The 27,403-nt window shown below is 36.3% G+C and overlaps 1 protein-coding gene across 1 annotated transcript in view; it reads right to left on the bottom strand.

Annotated features, from left to right (window-relative positions):
- Positions 1 to 1,631: 1,631 nt before the first annotated feature.
- LOC149534063 (uncharacterized) overlaps positions 1,632 to 27,403 on the bottom strand; it is a 107,967-nt gene continuing 82,195 nt past the window's right edge. Inside the window, exons 6-10 of the mRNA XM_089805618.1 lie at positions 4,550 to 4,636; positions 3,773 to 3,833; positions 3,495 to 3,570; positions 2,236 to 2,309; positions 1,632 to 2,144 (exon numbers count right to left, since the gene is read on the bottom strand). Of these exons, the coding sequence (XP_089661744.1) occupies positions 2,017 to 2,144; positions 2,236 to 2,309; positions 3,495 to 3,570; positions 3,773 to 3,833; positions 4,550 to 4,636 (426 nt within the window). The 3' untranslated portion in view covers positions 1,632 to 2,016. The remainder of the gene's footprint in view (positions 2,145 to 2,235; positions 2,310 to 3,494; positions 3,571 to 3,772; positions 3,834 to 4,549; positions 4,637 to 27,403) is intronic.

Genomic DNA, 27,403 nt, shown 5'->3' with positions numbered 1-27,403 from the left:
ATTATAATATACTAATAAATATAGAATATTTTTCTCATAAAGTATTTTGCTAAAAGAAATTAAAAAATGATTTGATTTAATTTTATGATAAAAAAATGTAAATTTGATTTTTTTTTTTATTAACATTCATCAATTCTCCATATTTATTTTTAATAAAATAATCACTTTGAAGTATTCACTGATTTATTAAATGTCTTTAAAAAATTTAGAAGAAAAATATACGGACATAGGTAATCACTTTGAAGTATTCACTAATTTATAAAATGTCTTCAAAAAATTTAGAAGAAAAATATATGGACATAGGCTCAATTACTAGATTTTAATGTTTATTATTTTCTTGAAATTAATTAGGATGTAGTTGTTAAAAGAATGGAATGTTTATTATTTTCTTGAAATTAATTAGGATGTAGTTGTTCAAAGAATGGAAATAATGGTTAGAGTAAACAAGACATATAGCTTCCATTAACATAGGCTAATATGTACCCAATGTAGTTGATAATTAGTATTTAAAAGATATATGCAAATGGGTGGATTAAATATTATAAAGATTTAATTAGATATAAAATTGAAAACTTATTTAGATGTTTTTGAGTCTTGTCATATAATTTTATATTTATTCTTTTTTAATGTTTTCTTCTTTTTTTTAACCATCTATTAAAATTATTGAATGTGATTTTATTTGAAGAATTATTTTCACGTGTAATATTTTTTTAAACATTATAAAAATTATGAGAACAATTAATTTTAGAATATCTAAATGTACCAAATTTAAGTATTCATTTAATTTAATTTAATTTAATTTAGATTTAGTTTTAATGTAGATTAAGGATAATGGCATGCATTGCGTAGCATAGAGCGGGCATTGGCACAAATTTGGACGGTAGCCGGTGCGGTCTGAATTGTCTTCAGGAGGCAAAGTCTAATTAGTGATTTAGGTCAAAGTTCCATTCTGTCAGGTGCATTCTGGTTCCTGAAGACAATTCAAATTCAGACTACACAAAAGGCAAGGATTTAGACTTCCTATGTTAAATTCTTTCGTATTTAGAGTTACCCGAAATAGTTGTGGCTTCACTGCTAAACGTAATTACTTACAGATTAAAATGAGTCAGCTAAGAATTTAAGTAGTTGAATTAGATGATGCAATATTGATTTTCTTTACATCATTGACGAACCAAAATAAATGATAAAACTATACAAGGATCCAATGAAGATGGTCTGCCCTTAACAGAACAAAGCAAAACAGGCGTTGAAACCAACAAATTTGCATTCGATCGTTCTGAATTTAGTATGCAGCAAGAAGCAGCATCTTGGATCAGCATAGTGTAATCAATTACGAATTTACAATGATTGAACGTTATCCCAACAACTTAGCGACGTTTTTACGCAATGTTTTGCAAACTTTCATGTCCTCAAATTGACAGATAGTATATTCATGTCTGGAGACATCAGTATTTGGATTCACTTGCACAATTAAAACCTAAGTCCACCCTCGGGGATGTCTGAAATGAGCCTTGTGGTAAATTTCTGGAAATGAAGACAGCATTGTTGTCCACCATTAAATATATAAAAAGGATGATTCGAAAATAAGCATAGATTCGAAAATAAGTATAGGATAATAAAACAACCGCACAAAACAAAAAAGCAGCATAAAAATTTGACAAAAATTTAAATACTAGGTCCCAACTTTCCAGATTGGTAACTGATTCAATCATCTGCGCAAAGAAAACTGGATGCAGATTATATTCTGCACCTGTGCAACGATTCATAAGTGTTTGAGAATTTGATCAAAGCTTGGTTGGTCCCCGTGGACAATCTGAAAGCGCAAGCTTCATGTACTTATTTCTAAAATTTATTGCTGTATTTACAACACGATTTCTTGGTTAATTGGATGATGAAAATCGCCCAACCATAATTAGACTACAACAATCATCCATTAACCAAAAACGAAACTGTTTTTGTATGTTTATGTTAATAAGCCCCCCTTCATCATTATAACAATCATAAACCGTCAACGGTTTATGGTTTGGAGTTTTCTTCACTGAGACTCTTCATACTCTTGACAAATTCATCTAGCTCTATAACTGTTATATCATCCCCCTCTTGTGTTGCCACCAAAACAGAGTTAACAACTCCAGTCAGAAGACCTACATAGCATGGGATCAGGTTATATTAAATGCAGTTGCCAATAGAAAATGACATAATTTATGAATCAACTTCCATAGAAAGCAAATTTACCATTTTCAATGACACCGGGTATCAGGTTTATTTTTTGCTCTAAGCTGGCAGGATCTTTTATGCCTTCAGGAAAACTGCGAATTCAACAATGGAAATGAGTGCATAATTTTAACATAAAGGAGATACCAGATGCCAATCAACAAACTAACATGCAGAAGAGAACTAAGTACATATAAAACCGACATAGCTATATTCGGAATTTCGGGTACTCTTAGCCTAGAGAAATTATGTCCCATTCATAGATTCTTCTTGCAACATAATTTAAAGTGGACATCCATATGTTATTAAATAGACATACATGACTTAACATGGCTCTATATTTGAAGAAAGTTCACAAAAAAGTTGAAAATATTGATCAAAAAATTAGACATCATCTAATATCACGTATGGACTTTTTGCCAAAATAAGTTTAAATTCTTGAATAATGATAGAAAAAAATTTCCAACTGATAAAATGATAACAGGAAAAGATCACACCTGTCAACTCGATTAAAATTTAATACAAAGCAAAATATTTTTAAGAATGGATTTAGAAGCTTTGATTCAGTTAGGAAATGTTTTCTATCATTCGGAAAGAATAACAGCTTATATTTTAGATGACAGAGAAATCTACAATTCTAAACACAACTCATTTCAACAACAGAAATGTGATGGGATATAAGGTTGAGTTTTATTAAAGGAAACAGTTAAAAGGTTAACAGTCCAATTTCAATTTATTAAGTACTTTAATGTAGACAAATATCTCCATTGGAATTACAGAGCATAAATAAGAACAAAAAACGTGATAAGTAGCAGATATTTTCCACAGCAAGTCAAATTGTGATACTGCTATCAGGAATTAACTGTGTAGTCTTTCAAGTCAAACCTAATTAATTTTCTTCTTTCTGTTTAGTTTGACTCAAAAAACTACATGGTTAAATCCTGGTAGCAATGTCACAACAAATGTGATTTCATTATATTCACATTTTTCTATAATTTATCATACAAATACATGGTCTTATGACTGCTAACTTCACATCTGCCTGCATGAACTGGTCATATTTTCTCAGGGAATTCAAACTAGTTTAGCAATAGGAATGTGCTTACAGATAAGTAAAATGCACAGGCTTATGAATCCATGTTGTCTTCAAATATGGGAAGTGCATATAAGCATTATAAAAATCAAGAAGCAAAACTATACAATGCTCCAAATGATGTAAGCCTCAACATTTTACATTAAGCTTAAGATTTGAAACAAACAGTATTTAGATAATTCCTTGCCTGACATCAACCACCATATTCCCAAGGTCTGTAATTACAGGCCCATCTTTCCTCAGAGCATTGCGAATTTCAGGAACTGCACAAAGGCAACAAATGTTAGTTCCGTATAAAACAGACATTAGCAACACAAACCTTGCCTTTTGTTGCAATCCATATTTCAGTGTTGTGAAAATTGAACTCCATTTTAGTAGCAATAAGGGTGTAATCTAAAACAAAATGAAAATATGAATCACATATTTTGCTTGTGTAAGACCATAACCAAGAGAGAAACACCTAACCTCCTCCAAGACTGACAAGCTTTCGAAGAACAGGCGATATTGCTTGAGGAAGAACTTCAACCTAGAAAGAGTAAACCATCAAAGAATTGATTACTTCCAAATATAAGTGCAAGAAATTTCAATCCTAAAAAATTGCATTCTCATTCATCATCACCAGAACAAAGAAATGACTTCAATACATCGTAAGTCATTCAAATAGATTGTATTATAACTATGCTCACTCTTCAAAGTGACTCGTTAAATTTTTGCAATTATTAAATTATGTTGAAACGGGTTTTCTCTGTAAGATATCTGACTCAATTGTTTGACTGGGTCAGAAATCAAATATCATGGTTATTCATGTAACAGAGTTCAGCGCTATACTACTCAACAAAATCAAGCACACATCCAGAAAATGATCAACATCTTGAGCATTCGAGAGGGAAAACATAAATTAAACTTGCTTAAGGTAGCTGGACTTGACAGAAGGGAATTATGGTTACCAGAAAATTGTTAACCCAGATGATGATGGCAACAGACTGCATTTATTTATTTATTTTCCAAAATGCACTCTATTAAGATAGCATGATCTGACCATAAATTAGTCCCCTAATTATTTGACTCCATTCACAAACACCCTATCTAGAAGCATATTCTTATCCGTATAAGTTTGTGCTCAATCAAAACTAAATGATTTTTCTACAGATCCTTTTATGCACTTCAACTTACAAATTGCACGAAATAAATAAATTAAATCACTGCTTGATGAAAGAGAGCACCGATATAAAGAATACTTACTGGCAAAGGAAAGTTCAGTCCAAGCCCAGACACAAGTTTTGATTGGTCCACTAAGACTACACATTTGTTAGCCATTGTGTCAACAACCTGAAGAAAATTGACCATAGAATCAGCTTACAAAGAAATATAACCTAAATTAAATAAAGTATTGATCAAGAAGTAAAACATTGCTTTTCCCTAGGTTGGCCTTTGGGAAGCATGTGCCTTTGTATATTGTTAAAGATTAATGCTCCCCATTTTCTCCATTTGTAATTTTAAGTCCAATATTGCCATGTGAAGAAAATTGACCATAGAATCAGCTTACAAAGAAATATAACCTAAATTAAATAAAGTATTGATCAAGAAGTAAAACATTGCTTTTCCCTAGGTTGGCCTTTGGGAAGCATGTGCCTTTGTATATTGTTAAAGATTAATGCTCCCCATTTTCTCCATTTGTAATTTTAAGTCCAATATTGCCATGTGAAGAAAATTGACCATAGAATCAGCTTACAAAGAAATATAACCTAAATTAAATAAAGTATTGATCAAGAAGTAAAACATTGCTTTTCCCTAGGTTGGCCTTTGGGAAGCATGTGCCTTTGTATATTGTTAAAGATCAATGCTCCCCATTTTCTCCATTTGTAATTTTAAGTCCAATATTGCCATGGGCCACAAACACCAATCAAATCCAAAACCACTACTTTCTTGGCGCTGACTTTCAAATATCAAGCAGCAATAGTAGCGCACATAGCATGATTTGAACAGAGCTCAAAAAGTATTAAGAGCTGGCAATTATGCAAACAAATTTCTGAATTTGATCCACAAAAGTTGTCTTTCAAAAATTTAGTTTCAGGATTTAGGTCCTTATTGCAGCAACTGAAGCAATGAGAGATGAAAAAACTGCAATATAGAAGCATAAATCATTTGGGGAATAAATTGGCAAACCCGAGGAGTAGGATTTTTTGAAAAAATGGTATTTACAAAAAAAATGTGATAAATTGAAGAAAAACAGTCAAAAAGTACTTTTTCTAAATTAAAGGGCATTTACATAGCATAGATGATAAAGAACTTACATAAATGATTTATAGCACTTGCACAACCTCCTGATATAATTTTAACTTGGAGGACTCAAAGATTTAACATTGATTTTGTTTGTATAAATTTCAATCAAGTTACCGTTTGAAGTAGCACCAAAATATGATGTGGGCTTTCTTATTGTTCAAAATCAGAATGAAGCTTTCTTCACAAAATATTGTCAATAAAAGAAAATATTCATATTCATATAAGTAGAATTCATTTTCTAGAATTCTTTCAAGTTCCTTTTATTATATATACTCCACAAACAATTATATATAAAGTTGGCATGATATACACATGTGAGGTGATCTATACACATGTATATACCAAAACAAGTTTATCTATGTTGAGCTTAGACACTGAATTGCATGAATTATTTAATTAATGCTGATAGGCATTCTACAATGGCAGAAAGGGTGGAGTGGGATGGCATGACTCTGTTAATGTTAAGTTTTATCTTTCTAGATTAAATTTGACAACCATCTACACGACAATTTTTTTAATTTTATTATAAAGACAATATACTTTTAAAACTAATATTTAATAAACACCACATACAATATTTGTTAAACTTCTAACCTTTGAAGATATAAACCATCAATTTTTTTTCAAAATTAAAATAAAAACTAAAGTTGGTTGGAAAAAAATGGAGATATAGGAAATATAAACAATTTTGGTTGTCGTAAATTAAAGTTTAATAATTTTGGAGTGGATATCTATTGGCATTTCTTTAGATAGATTTATTTAAGATATCTATACTAGTATAAATTAGAGTCGGATTTTGAATATCTAGCAATTTCATTAATCTTAAGAACTTATATGTCATACTTGACAACCTAAAATGATTATTGTAGGGTTCTTTGCTTTATCCAAAATAAATAAGGAAAAACTTTGTCATCCTTTTCATTTAGATCATCCCCCAACAAATAAATAAGGGAGCTTTGTCAAGGCTTTTTTTTGTTTCATATTGCAACAATTTAAATATTTGAAATTTATACAAACAAAACCAATGCTAACAAAGAAATAGTATCAATCAAGCTATACAATATATGCAATGTGGACAGGAAAATTCCGTTTGTAGTTGCTCATCTCCCATGCTATTTCCCTACCTTGCAGCACTTTCAACCCAACTTTCTCGACCGCATCTTCAGCATCGTGTGTTGATTTCATAGAGAATTACATCACATTTTTGCAGGATTTTCCTATTAGTCTCTTAGGGTTTTTGCTAGTTTACCACAATTTTTTTCTCGATAAACTGTAGCTTTTTGCCAATAAATCACTTCATATATCACAAAACAAGAGCATCGAAAGTCGTCAACCAAACAACCCCAATTTTAGGGGGAATTAATAGCTGCACATGCCAATTCTTGATTCATCACATATATTTGTGTGATTTTTTGGCGTATAATGCTTCTATGATATATATATATATATATATATATATATATATATATATATATATATATATATAAGGAAAAGTGGATGAACAATAACTCTGCCCAAGTTCGTTGAGCACAAATTAATAGCTGCACATGCCAACTCTTGATTCATCACATATATTTGTGTGATTTTTTGTCGTATCATGCTTCTATGCTATATATATATATAAGGAAAAGTGGATGAACGATGGCTCTGCCCAAGTTCATTGAGTGCAAAATCGTTGATTTGCCATCACTGCTGGTGGAGGTGACCGATCTGGTTGACAAAAAGGTGGCATCGTTGAAGACTAAGCCAATCATCGCACAAATCCTCGAGAAACATCAGCACCGCTCCAAGATTCAAAATTGGACTGGAAGCATTGGGGCCACGATACCTCTCTATGTTTTTTCCCCAAACATTTCTTTCTGGTTATCTTCCCATCGCAGCTTGCCTGTGATAACATTCTCAAGACTCGACTCTAATCTTTTGATGCTCAAGCGGTTTTCATTCGGAATGGGTCCCTTTTTCTCAATCCAGTTGCTACTAAGCCCTATAATGCCACCATTTGGGCTGATTTGTACAACCTCCCCTTTGAATTCTGGTCGATGGATGTTCTTGATCGAATTGACAATGCTCTTAGAAGGGTGATTGATATTGACATAGGCCCTAATGGTTTTGCACACATGACTAGATTACATATTTTAGCTATCCATCAGATCTCGACGTCTATTTGTCTCACATCATCTACTAGGGTTCAGCTTCAAACAGTAGAGTTGGGGAATGATAGCATTTTCTGCCTTCGTTGCAGGACCCATAAGCATCATGAGGCTCAATGCCCTGCTCCCCCAATTCGAGGTGCATGCCCAAGAAATTTGACAGGGTTGACTCTTCCACTCTCCAGTTTCCTCTGATTAATGGTGCTAGATCATGCGGCTTGGAGATCGATCTCCAATCTACCACTTTTCCCCCTCTTCCTTCGGCTATCAACCATAAGCTTCTTCCTCCAATCTATGCCTCTAAGCTACAAGTGCAATCGCCCCCCTTGGCAGATAATCCAAACAACACAGTGACTAATTCTACGAATGTGGACTCTCATTGTTCTGCAACTGTCAATAAGGGCCCAATGGGACTAACGATGCCAATTATGGCTAGGTCTCGTCAATGGCTTTGTCTCCATCCCAGTGGTTTCCTTCATACATAAAAGATTTTGAAGATGTCGAGTTCTCCAAGGATACCTTCATGGATGAGCTTGATATCATCGAACCTAGATCAATTTCACAATCGGTTGTTGCCAAGGTAATCAAGTCAGAACCTCCCAGGAAGAAAACTGGGCATAAATCAAATAGGCAGAAGTAGGAAGAATTTGCGAGTCAAATGGTGCTCCCATCTTTCAATCATACCTCACTAGATCTAAGGTCGGTTTGTGCCTCCTTCTGATGGTTGCACCCAAATGAGTTTGTCGATGGGGGGCAAGCTCAACTGGATCATTCCTACTTTGGGTTGTGGGTCATCTTTTTGCTTTTGTTGTCTTCGATTCGTGTCATCTTGTGTGTTTGGGGTTTGGATGCTTGGAAAGGCATGGTGGTTCTATTCTTCTTGGTTTGTCCTAGATCACTCCTTCTCGTTGGACTTCTTTTGCTTGGGCCTCTATGGTCGCTTCATATTACTTTCTTTCTTTTTGCCCAATGCCTTATTGGGTTTCTCTTCTCTGTTTAGATGTCTCTTGTGATGTCTTCCCCCTCACTTTGTTGGGACATGGCTCCTCCTTTTCATCTTGTGGCCTTCCCCTCTTTTGTTTGGTTGGGTTTAATGGCTTTTATGGTCCTTTGGCATCTTCATTGCTTCTTACCTCTTACATATTTCATGTACTGATATCATTTCGTTAATAAAGGGTACTATCGCTATAGTAGTGATTTGCCTAAAATATATATATATATATAGTCAATAATAATTTCAATTTTAAAACTACTATATAATATTTATTATAAAATATAGGAGTTCATTGCTTCCGCCTTAAAGAGTCATCTATAATAGTGAATAATAGTTATCATTTTAATATTAGAGTATAAGATCAAATAAATTTATTAATGTCCAACAAGAGACCATAGAGGGTTTAAGGGACTGAAAACATACAACAAGGGCAACGGCCACCGACAAGAGCAATAAACGGTGTTTGAGAAGGAACATAAAGAAAAGCAACAGACTGTCCAAGAAGACTAAGGATCCTTTTTAAGCGGGAAATAGTCCAGCACCAAAGGATAGGGTCCATGCAAGGAAGGTCCCTAGGCCACCGTAGAGTATCGTTGGAAGTAGAGTGACGCTACCATGTGTAAACCATTGCAAGACCTCACACACCTGATATGACAAGAGGTGGGAAGGTCAAGCCACCACTTCGAGCCTTGGGTAGGGGACATCAGTGAGAAAAAGGAAGTGATAAGCTGACCTGAAGCTTGGCAGTTGGCTCGAGGGAGAGAGAGCCTGTGGGGTGTGGTCACAAGCTATGTGGCCTCCTAAAGATAACGAGCAAGGCATTGTTGATCAATGTAGTCGAAGAAGGATGTAAGAGAGCAACACTCTCTGAACAAGCAATGATACCTCCCTCTAATCTCATAGTAGATAAGGCACTGAAAGATAAAGTGAATCTTAGTCTTCACCTCAAATAGGGCACAGAGGCGGCAGATTCAATCGGCTTTATCATTTGGTGGTCAATCTAGATACGCAGCCAATGAGAGCTGACACGGAAAGAACCCAAGGAGATGTGGATGGCATGATTCCAGCATTGAGACAAATAAGGGTGGTGCACAATGACACTATCCTGGATGTCCAAAAAGTGCTCAGCAAAGAAAACCATCCTCAATCAAAGACCACTCGTGAGACTGCACCAAGTTGAGATAATGTACTATCTATAAATGTCAAGTCGAACATGGTCATTCAGCTCTTGCTGAGAGGGAAGGTGAGCAGGGACATCCAAAGAGTACTGGAAAGGGGGGAGGCGATCAATCTCAATCCAATCGAGCCCAACAAGGTAGAAGCCTATGTATACCAACAACGAGCTCTAGCATCAAGGTCAGAGTCGGCAATGGATGCAAAAGAGCAATAGGCCAAGTAGGAGTATTTGTAACGCTCATCAAGAGAGTCCACGAAGCTCGGTAGTTGGTGAAGAAACTAAACTAGATCAAAGATTACCCCAAGTCAGAAGGGATGAGCCCCGAACTCATCCAAAATAATGTTGTGAGTGAACTGATGGCATCTAATAGTGTGTCAAAGAAGAAGGATTTGAGCATTCTCGATTGAGGTCAAGTCAATATCGAGAAAAGAGGTTCCCCACAACGGAACCGTAGAGAACAGTCAATCTAGCAAAGGAGCCCAGGAGGGACAACCTGGACAATGTGTCCTGAAAGTGATGTCTAAAGCATTATCTCTCAAGCATAGCAAGGGACATGAGTCCTTTGTTGACTCTAGGTTGCATGGAAGGTCTCAATCTAAAGCGAGGACTAGAGGATAAGATTAATTATATATTTGATCTCATTGGAATTTGTGGGGCAAGGCATGCAAAGAGCTCATATTAAGATGTGATTTAGAAGAAATGCATCAACTACTTCGACTCTCTAACATGCCCCCCATAATTTAAGAAAATTAAGGCCCTTTCAAATTTTGTTGATTACTGTCATTGCTCCTCCTGCTCCTCCATTAAAGGTTTTCCAGAAGTCAGAAAGAGAACTAAGGGGACCAAATTAGAATTTTTTTCCATGCCAATTCTGCATTGACTTCACTTCCGCCCTAGAATCAACGATATTTTTGAGTGATTCAGCAATTTCACAAATTTTTGTAGGGTCTCATAGTTTTGCAATATTTTTTATGTTTTTCTTTTAACATTTTTAAGGGATTTTACTATGATTTTAATGTGCCTTAAATACAAAGGCCATTGAAAATCAAGTCAATGATTGGTCAACGATTTTTTCTTGAATTGGGAATTTCTCAAAGAAAAAGTCAGTTAGCTCTAGGATTCAAGATTAATCAAGTACAATCAAGATTTTTTCCAAATATTTTCCTTTATAACCCATTTTAGTGTGACAACATACCACTATGTATCAAGGATCTCTATGATATTGTAAGCACATATGAACTTGCTCCATGATTGAATAAGTGATTGGAAGTGAGGGGGCCTAAGATCATGATTTTCGCAAAGTCCATTTTTCTAAGATATTTTGGGATTCATTTCAAGGAGAATATATTAATTATTTAGTGCCTATCTATCTTAGGAAGGAGCTCTCCTCAAGGAGATATGCATAGCTAGGGAATGCTTAATTTCTTTTGGAAATAAAGTTGCAACATCACATTTCATGAGTACATATCATCTTTATTGGCAGCTAAGCACTTTTTATAAGACTTGACTTGGCTTGGCTTGTTGAAGTTAGAATCAAATATTTTTGCAAAGATGTTAACAGTGATTGCATATAGGGACCAAGGCTTAGGTATTATCAAATTAGACTTCTTTCATGAGAAACTCTTGTTGTAAATGTGAAAATCTTATCTTTTTCTGTTCAATGTTGTAATACAAGAATTCATTTTTTGTGTATATTTATGCACACACACACAAACAACATAATTTGCAACACCTCTTGGAAAAAGCACAACACAAGTTCCATTAATTCTTGAAAGAATTGAATACGCATTGTACATATCTTACAATATGCTTCTTCTAGTGCCCACAATTCATATTAATATTCTAGGCATGGTATTGGCAATGACCCTATGTTGTATTATCCTCTTCAACCTCTTTCTCTCATCATAGAAAGAACACTTAGAGGCCTTGTAATGAAACTAATTCCTTTGTATTTCTCAATGAGCAATCTCAATTCCTTCAAAAACACTGCCATCACTTCTTAATTTCTTTGTTCTCTTCCCATGTCTATTTATTTTTCATAATTGACTTAGTTTAGTTGAGACTTCTTGCTTCAATTTAAGCATTCTAATTTCTTGCACATATCTCCATGTGTGATATCCCCTATATGCAATTAGTATTTAATAAATAAATCAATTAATTAATGGCATATATAATTAATAATTGACTAATTGATTAAATATATAAATAATATATATTATATAAATAAGTATAAATCTATCAATAAATATTTATTAATTAACAAATAAATACTTATTAAATAATAAACAAATATTAATTAAATAAGAACTTTTCTGGATTCGATTGTGTGTGTTTTTTTACCATCAACGTAGTATGATCCGAAAAGCTCCATCAACGTAGTGTTTTTTACCATCAAGAGCTCCACTTCTCTTCTTATATCTCTTGAGTTAAGCTTTGTCTGCATATCTCTACTATCCTACTCTTTCACATCCAGATGATGGATCATGTAGTATGATCCGAAACGTTGATGGTAAAAAAACACACACAATCGAATCCAGAAAACTTATTTACAAATGGATTGTGGAAATCTGATGATGTTAAATATTAATTAATTATCAAATTATTGAGTTATTTAGTAATATATTTTTTCTTCCATTGAATACTCAAAAACTTATTCTTGAAACAATGTTATAAATAATAATCGCTCATAAATGATTATCTTCCTTTGAATGACTTAAAATTTTATAACAAGTAAATAAACAAATAGTTATATATTAATAAACTACTTGTCTAAAATGCCAACCTATTATGTCTAGACAAAGATAATAGCCAAACTATGAACATTGGCACGTGGAGACAATACGGGGGGTTATTGTAAAAGGTGATTGGAACTATCCGTTGGGGATCAATGATAAGAAGTGTTTGATGTATTATATGTGTTGATAAAAACATATTAATTGTATTCTTCATAAAACATATTGAAGTTTTGGTACCACACAATGAGAAAAATACTCATTATGAATGTTCATCGATTACATATAATAACACAAGTCAAAAATAGGATTCATCGTTAAACCCTACACCTTTGTCTTTGTGATCTTTTTGTATGTCTAGTAAATGATCCAAAATAGTATTGCTTTCACGTGCCTTAGTTTTCTCCTTCATCTTCTTCAACATTTGCTCTAGTTTCTCATTTTTCTCTGAACTCTTCCTAATCATTTCCTTGAAATTTTCTTCAATCGCTTTTCATTATTCCAATGCCATCTCTAGTTCAAATCTTGTGATCCAAGCATTCTTTGACATGTCCTTTGATTCATCTCTAATGAGATCTTTCTTTCGAGTCTTTCCATCATCTATCTTTACTTTTTATTCTAGATCTAGATCTGCATTGAGGTCTTTTAATTTTCTTAGTTTAGTTAGTTCTTGTGTTCCAACTTTGAAATTTTTTCTTTGGATTCTTTCAATTCTAGACTGGCTTTCTTGTCCCTTGCTTTAAATTTCTTTAAACTGGTCTCTTAACATAGCAATGCAAGTATTTGCTTCCTTCAAGATTTCTTTCGACTCCTAATTTTTTGATTTTGTTCATGTCACTCAACATGATCTGCCAATCTCCTTCAAAGTAGAAACCTCCTTCCATCTGTTCAAAACTTCAAGATCTCCATCAAGTGGTTAATCTTTCTATGCAAGGGACCAAGCTCTGATAACAATTGTTGAACAGGTCGATTAAATGAGAAGAGGGTAACTCAATTAGTTTTTCTCTGTCGGCTAACACTTAAACAATTGCAATGCCAATGATAACTTCAGATTTTTTCATTCAACACATTAAACATCCATAGAAAATATAAGCATGAAGTACATAGGAACACTGAGACAAAGAACACTAGATTTTATGTGGAAAACCCCAACAGGTAAGAATAATGAAGAAGCTAATTCTCATGGAATATAAAAGAACTTCTTAAGGTGATACCAATTAAGATGATTTGTACAAAGGATTGCGCTAGAAATGCCTAGTACAAGAAGGCTTATTGTTGGTTGGCTTACTATCAATACAATAAGGCATACTGCCAGTACACAAGAGGTTATTGTCAGAAGATATTAAAAGGGATAGAATCTTCCACCAAGATCAATACACTGCTTTGCTCAAACACAATCCTCCTTTGCATAGAGTCGTTGTCACTTCTCATATAATCCACACAAGCCAAAACTCACCAATATCACAATTTCAATTTTGCACACGAAATGCAATAGTAGATCTTGCTTACATCATGTGTTGTATCACATTCACCAACCTCAAATACAAAAAGTTGTTCATACTGATATCCGACCTTACATATGTCATCTTCACACCAAGTGTGCAATGTCACTAATGCTACAAATATTGCAATTACATTTAACACAGAATCAATACTGCATGTAGGAAATACATAAGATAATTTAATATCATGCAACACTATTATCCACAGGTAAGTCAGACATAAGATATTGTAATTTATGTTACACCTATGTCGAGGCCATCTAATGTCCAAAAGATGGATACACAAAATAACTATTACCACCGATATAGTACTGCTCTAAGTATGTTGTAGCTGATACATTTATTCTCTTTTGATGAACTTGACGCACCAAGGAATATGAGATATCTTCATTTTGAACATTCCTTGTGCACAACCAAAAACTTTCATCACCAAGTGATACCACTAGAGTGTCGGCAAGGAAGTTTTGACATCAATGAAAATCAATGCCAACACTTCCTCACACATTCTAACATATCAATCCTTGTAATCCTAGGAGAAAGACCTAATCACTTCCCAAGCCTTATAGATACCCTATATATTGGTGTATCCATCCTCATAATCCTTGGGAGAGACTTTATCTCTTCCCATGCCTTCAAAGATGTGATCTCTACCTTGTTGAAGCCTCTATCACAGCTACAATCTTCAACAACTTATTTAAATATCTCTAGCACAGATAAAGTCTTCAACAATTTATTTAAACTTTAAAATCTCTATCACAGCTACAATCTTCAACAATTTATTTAAAAGCACAACATGCATGTTGAATCGTCTAACATCTATAAAGAATCACTGGCATACTACAATCCTTGTATGATGCATCCAAATTGATGCCTAATATTTGATTCTTGCATTAAACCTCACCCATCACTCTCATTGCATCATATTCAATAGCACTTGAGATTAATATAGTCAGCAACTACAACACAAAATTTGAGAGATTATAGCAATGAGTGAGTTAAATCCATTTAGCAAATAGTATCAAGCATTCAAACATGATGTAAACCTCGACATGTATAGCGTAGCCAGTGGATAAGCGGATATAATCGACTCTCTTACATGATGCCAAGGAAAGGTATTATGGCTATTTAACTAATTATGGATTAGTAATGGGATTTGATTTGTGGAGTTAATAGTTACTTGTGGAGAGGTGTGATTATGATCAAAAGCATTGACCATGAAGTGACATGTCTATCCTAAGTAGGAAATACAACTATTAGTTGCCACAATATATTCAAAGAAGTTCGAGAACAAAAAGAACTACTCATCTCAGCCAAAGGAATAGAAGACAAATTCTCATCAAGCATCTAATGAGTAGACTCAAACATCAGAACAAGTAAAAACAAATCATCATCAATTATGTCTTGCCATGTATTGATCCTATTTGGGTCGCCCAATGCATTCACCTTCAGAAATCCAATTGCACATAAGGATATAAATTCAGGAAGAGCATCCCCATCTTTGCAAACCTTTGCAGACAAATCAGATCCAAAAATCAAATCAACACTTTGAAGCGATAAATAGTAGACTTCAGCCAAGATCATATTGTCATATCTGAAACAGCTGAATAGAAAAGTGTAGATCGGAATTAGCAAGAGATCGTCAATGCCTAATCTACACAACTCCTATCAAAGCTAACAAAGATTACTAGATCTTATTGCAGACATGAATATCCTAGGTATTCGTTGCATCCCATCATTCTTGAATAAGCATATAGTGATTGAGGTTATCAAGGTTATTCATTGGCCTACTCAACAAATGGAAAGCAAGGTTAAACACTAGAAGAGGGGACTTATAGCAGTATTAGAGCAATCTTGCCATAGAAAAAATCACAAAGCAAAATTGAATGAACAAATAGCCAAAGAAATGAGAACACTCATGGAACAAACCAATCAAACCCTTATGAACCAAATGAAAAATGAAACCAAGCACTCCTCTAGGCCTTACAAAACATGAGGAACTTAATTAACAACCTTATGAATAATTATTCAAATGGAAAGGACACATATTCCAACCATTCAGAGAATAATAATGGTCATCAACCCCTAGGGTACCAAAACCTCCTTTCCTACTTGGGGAGGGTACTAGGAGAAGAAGAAAGAATGGATCAATCTATAAATAGTGTAGAAGACATTGCTAGAGCTTATGCAAATCTTGAGCTAGATATTAGAGAACTTGTGTCCTTTAGAGACTTTTGTGAAGCCAAAAGAGAGGAGATGCCTAAGAGACATATAATTAAGGACCTCAAGCATAAATCAAATAAAGTAACACTCCCGAACTTCAATGGATCGGGAAAAATCATAGTACATTCTTGGTTGTCGAAATCGAATACATTTTCCCCCTTAGCCAAATGACGAAAGAGGACCGCTTCAATTTGCTATCCCATATTTAGAAGGAATAGCATATGAATGGTAGTACCATGGGCTCGTCTCCATAGGCTACCAAAATATAATCTCATATGAAAAGTTCTCTCAAAAACTCATTAGTAGATTTGGCCAACAAGAACTTGGATGGTACTTCAAGGAACTTACACAACTTAAGCAAAAGGGGACAAAGGAGGAATTCGCCAATGAATTTCAAAAACATTATGTCATGTTTCTTGACTTATCTTGAAGAAAACTTACATTTGTTTATTGTGAAGGATTTAAGAGCTCCTTCAACGGTATAGTAAATTCTCTGGAACCCCAAACATAGGGAGAAGCAATATAAAAAGCAAGGAAGGTCGAAATTAATGCTTCAAAGGAAAAAACTAAACATCACTCAACTAAGACACAATATGCACATGATGGACCAATAAAACACAAAAATGAACAATTGTTATTTTTGCAAAGGTTGGTGGAGTAGGGGGCATCAATGCCAAGGAAGTCCTCAAACAAAAAGATGACATCTTGAAGAAAGGTGTATGTTTCTGTAATGTCCCCTTTCTAGCATTCATAGCATGATGTTGTCGTTAGCCTATTTCCCCACAGTCTCGTAGGCTAACTAGGACATTAAAGGGGCTTAGAGGCCATTTGGCCTAGACAGTTTCAGTTGCAGGTCTTTCTAAGGGGTTCTGAGGCAACTTTGGGCATACTTACTATTTATAGTAAGTCATCTTGGACATGGCCGGACATTCAGTCACAGTGGTATGTCGATGGTAATTGTTTAAAATCAACAAGAAGATTTATTTATCATAGATAAGATTTGTTATGCATTGATAAAGCCATTTTATAAAGTTAAATTTAAATATTTAACTTTATTAATGCATAGACTATAGTTTGTGGGAAATATTTAAATTAAAAGAGTTCCCTTTATTTTTATAACACATTGGAGACATAAGGTACATAAAGGGAGTTATGTTTTATCCCACATTGAGAAAACGAAGGATTGAGCTCTTGTGAGAACACTATAAAAGAAATGGAAGAGCTTTTTTTTTGTATGCTTGGATGAAGATTAATGTTATGTTGCTAGATATTTGATTATCGGGCTTGGAGGACGGAATCCCTCTTTGCTAGCATTCTCTTCGCTGTTGGAAGACACAGTCAGGAGGATCAAGGGTGTTTTCACTTTAGGAAACACACTGGGTTTCATTTGGGGCGTTTGCATAAAGAAATTTACAAGGGTTTGAGGTGCAGATCTGAAGTTAGTTTTTGCTACAGTCGGTATGAACAGTATTTTGCTACAGTATGGCGTGAAAAGTGTTGGTATCAAGTTTACTTGTTTTTCCGGCTGATTAGAAATTTGGAGGGCTGACCGACTACATCTACAAAATACTACGGCCACTAATTCCAGGTTTCTTCTGTCAAATTTTGATATTTTGCATAATAATTGTTGAATACAAGTCTGAATAGTTGTTGCAGCCTTTAAGGCAGCTGTAAGTGCACATCTACATTTAAAAATCACCCTTTATTAGCAGATTGAAAGAGTTTCCAGATTTTTCATATACTATTGAATGTGTACCAAGTGTTTGTGAAAATGTTATGATGTGTATTATGCATTTTAATGTCACTTCATAGTTGTTCGTAAATCTGCTCATTGGAAAGCAATTTATTGAGGAAATCAGCTTTATGAGTTTGCATACAAAGTGTTTGACAATATTCCTTAAGTTAAATTTTTGCAAGTCAAAGTTCAAATCAGGGGAGGATACTACAGTGGTATCAGAGCTATAAGTCCTACCATCCTGTGGAGGTCTTATAGGAAATTTGGAACTGGCGGATAGAGGGGAAAGTGTTTGATGAAATGTCAAAACACTAAAATCAGAGCATTTATGTTTGAGCATGCGACAGGGGCCTTATAATTTCCGCAATACCAGAGCAAGACAAAGTAGGAGTTCAGACCTGCAAAGCAAACAGTCTAGTTCATCCATACAGGGGGGTATAAAATCCAGTCATACAGACACAGCGGAGGTATTCTTTGATCAAGACAGCAATATGGGTGACCGAGATGACAGGAATACAAGATTAGGTGGAGGCGGGAATGCCGGTCCAGAGCCTGGAGAGGAAAGATTCTTACAATTATTAGAGACCTTGGTACAGGGTCAGCAAGTAGCAGAACAAAGGGCACAGGAACAGAATCAGAGATTGGATCTTATGATGCAAATGATGGCTCGTCAAATGGGGTTGAATGCTAACATGGGTAGGAAATAATCAGAATGGTAACAATCAGAATGGAAATGATCAGGATGGGACACATAATGGAGATGAACAAGTTGGGAACAATTTCGGTCATGCACCCCAGCGAGCTAGGACAATGAGTTCAAGGCCCATGATTCCTACATTTCCTCCTAGAGCTCCAGAGCAGCTCGTACCAAAGCCCCAGATTACTGATATACAGGACCAATTGAGGAGAGATTGGGAAGCCGGAGGGCCAGATTTTACTGCTGCAATTACCTTTAGGGAGTATATGGATGTGCGGATGAAACATATGCCACGTGGACATGACAGGAACCAGAGCTATGAGCTACGGAAGAAAGTAGGGAGACTTGAGTTACCGTATTATGATGGCTCAGGAAAGTCTACAGCAAGAGCTTGGGTTCAAAAGCTTGACACATACTTTCAATTGAACCCTATGCTCGAGGAAGAAGCTATTAAGTACGCAGCAATTCATCTGGATGGGTTAGCACACGAGTGGTGGCATCATGGTATGGTCACTATGGGACATGCACACATTACCTCATATGTGGAGTTTACAGAGAGGCTGATTGAACGTTTTGATAGGAAGGATCCAGAACTCCATTTCAAGGAGTTAGCTCAGCTTAAACAGTGGGGCTCATTGGAAACATGCATTTCAGAGTTTCAGAAACTTGCAGTGTTAGCAACAGATGTATCTGAACGGAGGATACTAGTTCTATTTATGGATGGGTTAGCTGATCCGTTGAGAGGGTGGATTAAAGCTCTCAACCCTCCCACTTTGCAGGAAGCCATTAAGAAAGCTCGTGACATGGATTCCTCTTCATCTTCAAAAAATAAATTCCAGGCAAAGAGTTTCCCTTCAAGGAAAGATAAGGACAAGAAACCTTTTCATAAAGAGGTTCAGCCAGCTAAGGAGGAAAGTAAGAGGTTGGACAATGAGACACTTAATGGTCTCAGGAAGAAGAAGCTTTGTTTTCATTGCAGGGAGCCTTGGGATTTGTCACATAAGTGTCCATTGAAAGCAAAAGCTAAGCAGATGGAGTACTTTTCAACCGAAGAGTCAGTAGATGGAGATTCAGAGCAGTCATCTGAATCAGATGGAGATGATGATAGTTCTTCACAGGAGGAAGCACGCGGTGATAGCACGATAGCTCAGTTGTCAAGTATATAGGAGGCCGCCACTTTCAGAGTTAGGGGAACCTTGGATGGACAGAGAGTTGTGGCACTCATTGATACAGGGGCGACACATAACTTCATTGATGAGAAGTTTGTGACACGCAGAGGGCTACATACAGAGGAGCATAGGTGATTTAAGGTGATGGTTGCCGATGGCTTCAAAATTGAATGTACCAAGAAAATCTCCAACTTGCAGCTTCGTTTGGGAGATTATGACATGACAGGAGATTTCTTTGTGGTCAACATTGGTGATCAGGTTATGGTGCTTGGGATGAACTGGATGAAGTCTCTGGTAGAGTTCACATTTAACCTTGAGAAAATGGAAATGAGGTTTGAGGCAAATGGTAAGAAGATAGTGCTCAGAGGTTTGTCAGATGGGAGACTTCGAGTGGTGTCACTCAAGCGGATGCAGAGTTTCTTTAGACATGATCAGGTGCAGTGGGTAGCAGAGTTTAGAGTAATGCCTGAGATGACAGAGCAGCATAAACTAGAGTATCCACCTGATGTACAAAAAATAATAACCAAACATACTAAGGTGTTTGGTGAGATACCTCCAGGGAGACCCCCGGATAGGGGAATCGAGCATGTTATTGAATTAGAGGAAGGGGCTAAGCCAGTTATCATCACACCTTACCGCCATCCAAAGAGATATAAGGATGAAATAGAAAAGGCAATTAAGGAGTTGATTGACATGGGGCACATATGGCCAAGCAAAAGTCCTTTCGCTTCTTCGGTAGTATTGGTGAAGAAGAAGGATGGTACAATGAGGATGTGCATTGATTATAGGGAGCTAAACAAGAAGACAATCAAGAACCGATACCCTATCACGCGCATCGATATTATTGATGAATTGCATGGTGCATGCTACTTCTCCAAGATTGATTTGAGATCCGGCTACCATCAGATACGGGTTAGAGAGGTGGATGTGGAGAAGATAGCTTTTAGATGCCACTATGGACATTTTGAGTTCTTAGTCATGCCCTTTGGATTGACAAATGCCCCTGCCACTTTCCAGTCTTGTATGAATAGAGTGTTCAGAGATCAGTTGAGGAAGTTTGTGTTGATATTTTTTGATGATATACTGATATACAGCCGTATTTGGGAGGAACATTTGAAGCATATTGATACAGTGCTCAGTATTCTAGAGAGGGAGTCATTATATGCCAAGATGAGTAAATGTGAGTTTGGGATGACAGAGTTGCTCTATCTAGGGCATATTATTAGTGCAGGAAGTGTTCGGGTTGACCCAAACAAGATCAGGGCCATTCTGGATTGGCCACCACCGAGGAACACTTCACAACTCAAGGGATTTCTCAGGCTTTGTGGGTTCTACCGCAGATTTGTGAAGGGATTTTCACAAATAGCAGCACCACTTACAGATTTGACACGGAAAGATAGTTTCAAGTGGTCAGAGAGGGCTCAAGATTGTTTTGACAGGTTTAAGGAGCTGATGAGTACATGTCCTATTTTAGCCATTCCAGATTTCACCAGGCCCTTTGAGATGCAGTGTGATGCCTCGGGAGAGGGCATAGGAGTTGTTCTCATGCAAGACAAACATCCCATCACATATGAGAGTAGAAAATTACGAGGTGTGGAGAGAACCTACAGCATCTACGACAAAGAGATGCTAGCAATCATGCACGCGCTAGCTAAGTTCAGGCAGTACTTAGTGGGAAGCCGATTCACAGTAAAAACAGATCATAATAGCTTGAAACATTTCCTTGGACAGAAGGACCTTAATGACGGGCAACAGAAATGGGTGAGTAAATTACAGGCCTATGATTTTGACATAGCCTATGTCAAAGGGAAGAAAAATATTGTTGCAGATGCTTTATCTAGAAGGCCTCATTTGCTTGTTGTTGGGATAGTCATGGATGATTGGAGAGAGATGATCTTGGCAGAATATGCTAAGGATAGTTGGGCATCTAGCATTATTGAGGGAGCTATTCAAGATAGTCGATACACTGTCGTAAATGATCTGATCATCTACAAGGGAAGGATTTATTTAGTACCCGGGTCTGCTATGAAGCAGAAGATTTTGAGGGCATTTCATGATTCACCAATGGCAGGACATCCCGGATTCTTTAAGACATATCGGCAGGTGAGAGAGCGCTTCACTTGGAAAGGACTCAAATCAGAGGTGCTTCAGTTTGTTAGGGAATGCCCTGTGTGTCAGCAGAACAAACAGGAACATTCTTTTCCGGGTGGTTTACTACAGCCCCTACCCATACCAGAGAAGAAGTGGGATAGCATTTCCATGGATTTTATCACAGGCCTCCCCAAGGCACAGGGTCGGGATTGTATCTTTGTTGTGGTAGACAGATTGATGAAATTTGCACATTTCTTTGCAATTTCGTCTACATATTCAGCAGCACAAACAGCAGAACTATTTTTTCGAGAGGTATTCAGACTACATGGGATACCACGGAGCATAGTCAGTGACAGAGACAGCAGATTTATGAGCCACTTTTGGCAGGAGTTGTTCAGGTTATGTGGAACAGAGCTCACTCCGAGTACCAGCTACCACCCCCAAACTGATGGGCAGACAGAGATAGTGAACAAATGGGTTGAGGGGTACCTTCGAAACTACATTGCAGGAGAGAAGAAGGCTTAGGTGAAGTGGCTACATCTAGGGGAGTACTGCTATAATACCTCTTTCCATATGTCTATTCAAATGTCCCCTTTTATGGCACTGTACGGGTATGATGCTCCTAATTTTTTGGATTTGTTATTTGGGGACAGCAGGGTGCCTAAGGCCAAGGATGCTTTGCAGGAGTGTCAGGACATTATGCGATCCTTGAAGGAAAATTTGCAAAAGGCACAAAATCAGCAGAAGCAATATGCTGATCAGCACAGGGTTGAGAGGTCTTTTGAGGTGGGAGATATGGTGTACCTCATGTTACAGCCGTATACACAGTCCTCTCTCAAGAAGAGTGGAGCAGAGAAATTGAAACCACGCTACTATGGACCGTTCAAAGTAATCAGGAGAGTGGGCGAAGTAGCTTATGAGTTGGAGTTGCCTGCAGACAGTAAAGTGCATAATGTGTTCCATGTGTCATGCCTTAAGAAGGCATTGGGTCACAATGTGGTGCCTTCAGTAGTATTGCCACCTCTTGATGATGTAGCGAAGCTTATCTTGGTTCCCGAGGCCATACTTGACTCCAGGGAGAGGGTGCTTCGCAGGAGGACTATCAGGGAGTATCTAGTGAAGTGGAGGAACCTACCTGTTGAGGATGCTACTTGGGAAAATGAGCAGATATTGCAGCATCCAGAGCTGAAATTGCTTGAGGACAAGCAATTTTGGGAAGGGCGGACTGTAATGTCCCATTTCTAGCATTCATAGCATGATGTTGTCGTTAGCCTATTTCCCCACAGTCCCGTAGGCTAACTAGGACATTAAAGGGGCTTAGAGGCCATTTGGCCTAGACAGTTTTAGTTGCAGGTCTTTCTGAGGGGTTCTGAGGCAACTTTGGGCATACTTACTATTTATAGTAAGTCATCTTGGACATGGCCGGACATTCAGTCACAGTGGTATGTCGATGGTAATTGTTTAAAATCGACAAGAAGATTTATTTATCATTGATAAGATTTGTTATGCATTGATAAAGCCATTTTATAAAGTTAAATTTAAATATTTAACTTTATTAATGCATAGACTATGGTTTGTGGGAAATATTTAAATTAAAAGAGTTCCCTTTATTTTTATAACACATTGGAGACATAAGGTACATAAAGGGAGTTATGTTTTATCCCACATTGAGAAAACGAAGGATTGAGCTCTTGTGAGAACACTATAAAAGAAATGGAAGATCTTTTTTTTTGTATGCTTGGATGAAGATTAATGTTATGTTGCTAGATATTTGATTATCGGGCTTGGAGGACGGAATCCCTCTTTGCTAGCATTCTCTTCGCTGTTGGAAGACACAGTCAGGAGGATCAAGGGTGTTTTCACTTCAGGAAACACACTGGGTTTCATTTGGGGCGTTTGCATAAAGAAATTTACAAGGGTTTGAGGTGCAGATCTGAAGTTAGTTTTTGCTACAGTCGACATGAATAGTATTTTGCTACAGTATGGCGTGAACAGTGTTGGTATCAAGTTTACTTGTTTTTCCGGCTGATTAGAAGTTTGGAGGGCTGACCGACTACATCTACAAAATACTACGGCCACTAATTCCAGGTTTCTTCTGTCAAATTTTGATATTTTGCATAATAATTGTTGAATACAAGTCTGAATAGTTGTTGCAGCCTTTAAGGCAGCTATAAGTGCACATCTACATTTAAAAATCACCCTTTATTAGCAGATTGAAAGAGTTTCCAGATTTTTCATATACTATTGAATGTGTACCAAGTGTTTGTGAAAATGTTATGATGTGTATTATGCATTTTAATGTCACTTCATAGTTGTTCGTAAATCTGCTCATTGGAAAGCAATTTATTGAGGAAATCAGCTTTATGAGTTTGCATACAAAGTGTTTGACAATATTCCTTAAGTTAAATTTCTGCAAGTCAAAGTTCAAATCAGGGGAGGATACTACAGTTTCAATGCAGAGAACCCTAGGAACTAGGGCATAAGATTGTAGGTTAGATATTATCAATAGAGGAAGTTTCTTTTCACTTGCTTGTGCATGCCGTGGTTGGTGTTTAAAGCTCATATCTGCTGTTTTGGATATCTTTCATATTCCTGTGGTTTGTTTTTGCTGGCTTTTGTATAAGATTTATAGGGCTTTTTAGGCTAGACAATTGAGTTCTCTGAGATAATTTGTTGTGGATTCTCTAAGATTGATGCCTCAGCTTCTTCTTTTTCTGAAGGGGGGGGAGGGGAGGGGCTTGCTGCCCAGCTGCTTGTGTTCGACCTGTGAAGTTTAATGATTGATCAATGGCCTTCAAGTTATTCAAGTGTTGTCACTTTGTTCGTTCATATTGTCCAATCTGTTTCCTTTTGTTTTTTGAGCTAGGGTAATGTTTGCATCAATTGTCTCATCTTCACTCTTTGTGAGCGTGACTTTTCATAGCATTATTGGTGATGTGGTAGTATTCTTTAAGGACATGGCAGCTAAATCATATCACTTTTGTAAGTTCTGACAGTTCATGTTTTTTACTGCTGTTTGGACTTGTAGGGTCACAACAGTTCATGTTTTATGAGGTCGTTTAGAGCTGAGATTTGTAATGGCTTCAAGAGTAGTTTTTGGCTCCATGGGAATTCAGATGGTTCATGTAATGGTGGAACTTTGTTCTTGCACATGAGGTATCTTGGTTTTTTTTGTAACTAGGAAAATATTGTGGATAATATTGTGAGTTGTCATGTTCAGTACTTTTGGTTTAGTGAAAAACGACATGTTATGTAACTTCCGTTGGTTCTTCGAAGGGCAACGGGCTTTGTACTTTGCGGTTTCTTATGCCTTGGAGAATTTGTGTTTCCAGAATGAATGCCATACCGAGACTGCCTCTAATGGGTGGAAGTCAGTGTTCCATTTGCCTAGAACCCCTAGACAGAGAAGCATATTTGGATAAGTGTTTTCATTAGTTTAATTTTATCTAAATATTTTATTTACAGCTTGATGTTATTTTTATAGTGTTCCCTATAAATCACTTGTGATACCAATCTTGATTATAACTTATTGAATCTAAGCTAGATTTTGTGCATGGCTTTAAACTGGGTATTTAAAGTTTAAACACATTTGTCAGGAATTTGAACTTGTGCTAATTTTCACTTAGTTTACTCAAGTTTGTATCACACTTGACACATCTTTCAGGGATATGAATTTTGTTAAATCTTTTCTTAATTTACTCAAAGTCACATTGAACCAGATTCTTAAGGATTCATGCATATGTTTTTTTTAACAAAAGGATAATTCATTTACGGCTTCAGCTCCACATTCTTGTTTCTATGTGTTGCATGTTTTCCCGAGTTCTATTTATTCTTAAAAGAAACCTTAGTCTCGATTTGTGTCAATGTTTGGAAATGGGTGGAGGTGCTAGTCTGCGTTTATTAATGGGTGGAGGTGCTAGTATGCATTTCAATATTGTTAAAAGAGATTATTGTCTATTGATTCATATTTGTGTGTGTGCTGAGATTCTTCTCAAGGAAGATTAGACTACAAAGAGATAAGTATTCCATGATTGTGAGTTTTTTTAATATGTAAATAGCATATGCTTTTTGCATTGATCTCTATGATAGATTAGACTTTGAGTTATTATTAATCTCTCTTGGTTGCGAGACGTGATGGGAAAATGAGAGATTATGCAGACTATATGAGGACGTTGCTTCCTAAATTGATGATGCATATCTTCATTAAGAACATATATAAATTGTATTTGCATTCAGAAGAAGAAATGAGATTCAAAGGGAGCTTGTGTGATAGAGGGAGATATCTAAATTCTTTGCAAGCTTATGTGACAATTGGAATCAGCTATCTTATTGTGGTGATCAAAGTCGTCCCTGCTGAGAGGGAGTTTATGTTAAGAAAGAATCTCAATCGTTCTTATACATCTTATTGATGAGTTCTTCTATGTAAGAGAAGTTCAAGGTGAAATCCCTTGCTAATGATTTCTTCTCTATAAGAGAAATTCCAAGTGAAATCCCTTGTTCCATCCTTTGCGAGTAGGTATGGTGGATCCACCCTCTGTGATGAGGCATGGTGGAAATGTATTCTTCTCAGAAGAAGTCTGAGGTGAAAGCCCTCGTTCCACCCTCAGGGAGTAGGTATGGTGGATCCACCCTCTACAATGATGTAATGGGCACCCTAGAAATGCCTAAAAACTGAACCAACTATTGGTAGGAATTTAGTCAAATGATTTGCATTCAACTCTTAATTTCCCCTGTTAAATGTTTAAACCCCTTTATGGCTCCGGAAATAAAATGTTTCTTTGTTGTTATGTCTTTGCATAGATTTGAAACCACATAACATGAACAAGAAGGAATTTATAATAATATGCAAACTAAAAGATTGAACTACTGTTGAAATAATATTAATTTTCAAACTAATAAAATCAAATACATAGCAGACTTTTCAACTCACTAACTACTCCAACATTATAACATAATGTTCCAGTAATGACTTCCCATCTTGCTGCTACATTAACATGAATAGTGTTGTTCTACAATGACGTGAATAGTGTCACACTACAGTGACGTGAATAGTGCTGTGCTACAATGCTGCTACAGTAAAATCTGCCTTCAATCAGTCCAAGACCCTCATAAAATCATCCATTTAGAATGGCATAAGCATCGGACAAGAAGCGGGAATGATATGAGTAAACACCCAATCCGCCTGTAGCTGGAAATGCGCCCAATCTGCCTGTTAATGAAGCTGATAACAATGAATTCCAAAGGCCAAACCCCAAGGGAATGATGTCTAGAATTTCACAAGAGAGGATAGATGTCCTCTAATGCCAAGAACGGATCTGCAACTCACGCATCATTTTTCTTCTCATA

The sequence above is a fragment of the Cupressus sempervirens genome, chromosome 10, assembly GCF_028749045.1.
Source record: "Cupressus sempervirens isolate cs-2001-9-10 chromosome 10, ASM2874904v1, whole genome shotgun sequence".
Classification (NCBI taxonomy): domain Eukaryota; kingdom Viridiplantae; phylum Streptophyta; class Pinopsida; order Cupressales; family Cupressaceae; genus Cupressus; species Cupressus sempervirens.
The sequence above is the reverse complement of the archived record's forward strand: the minus strand, read 5'-3'. Positions and strand labels throughout refer to the sequence as shown.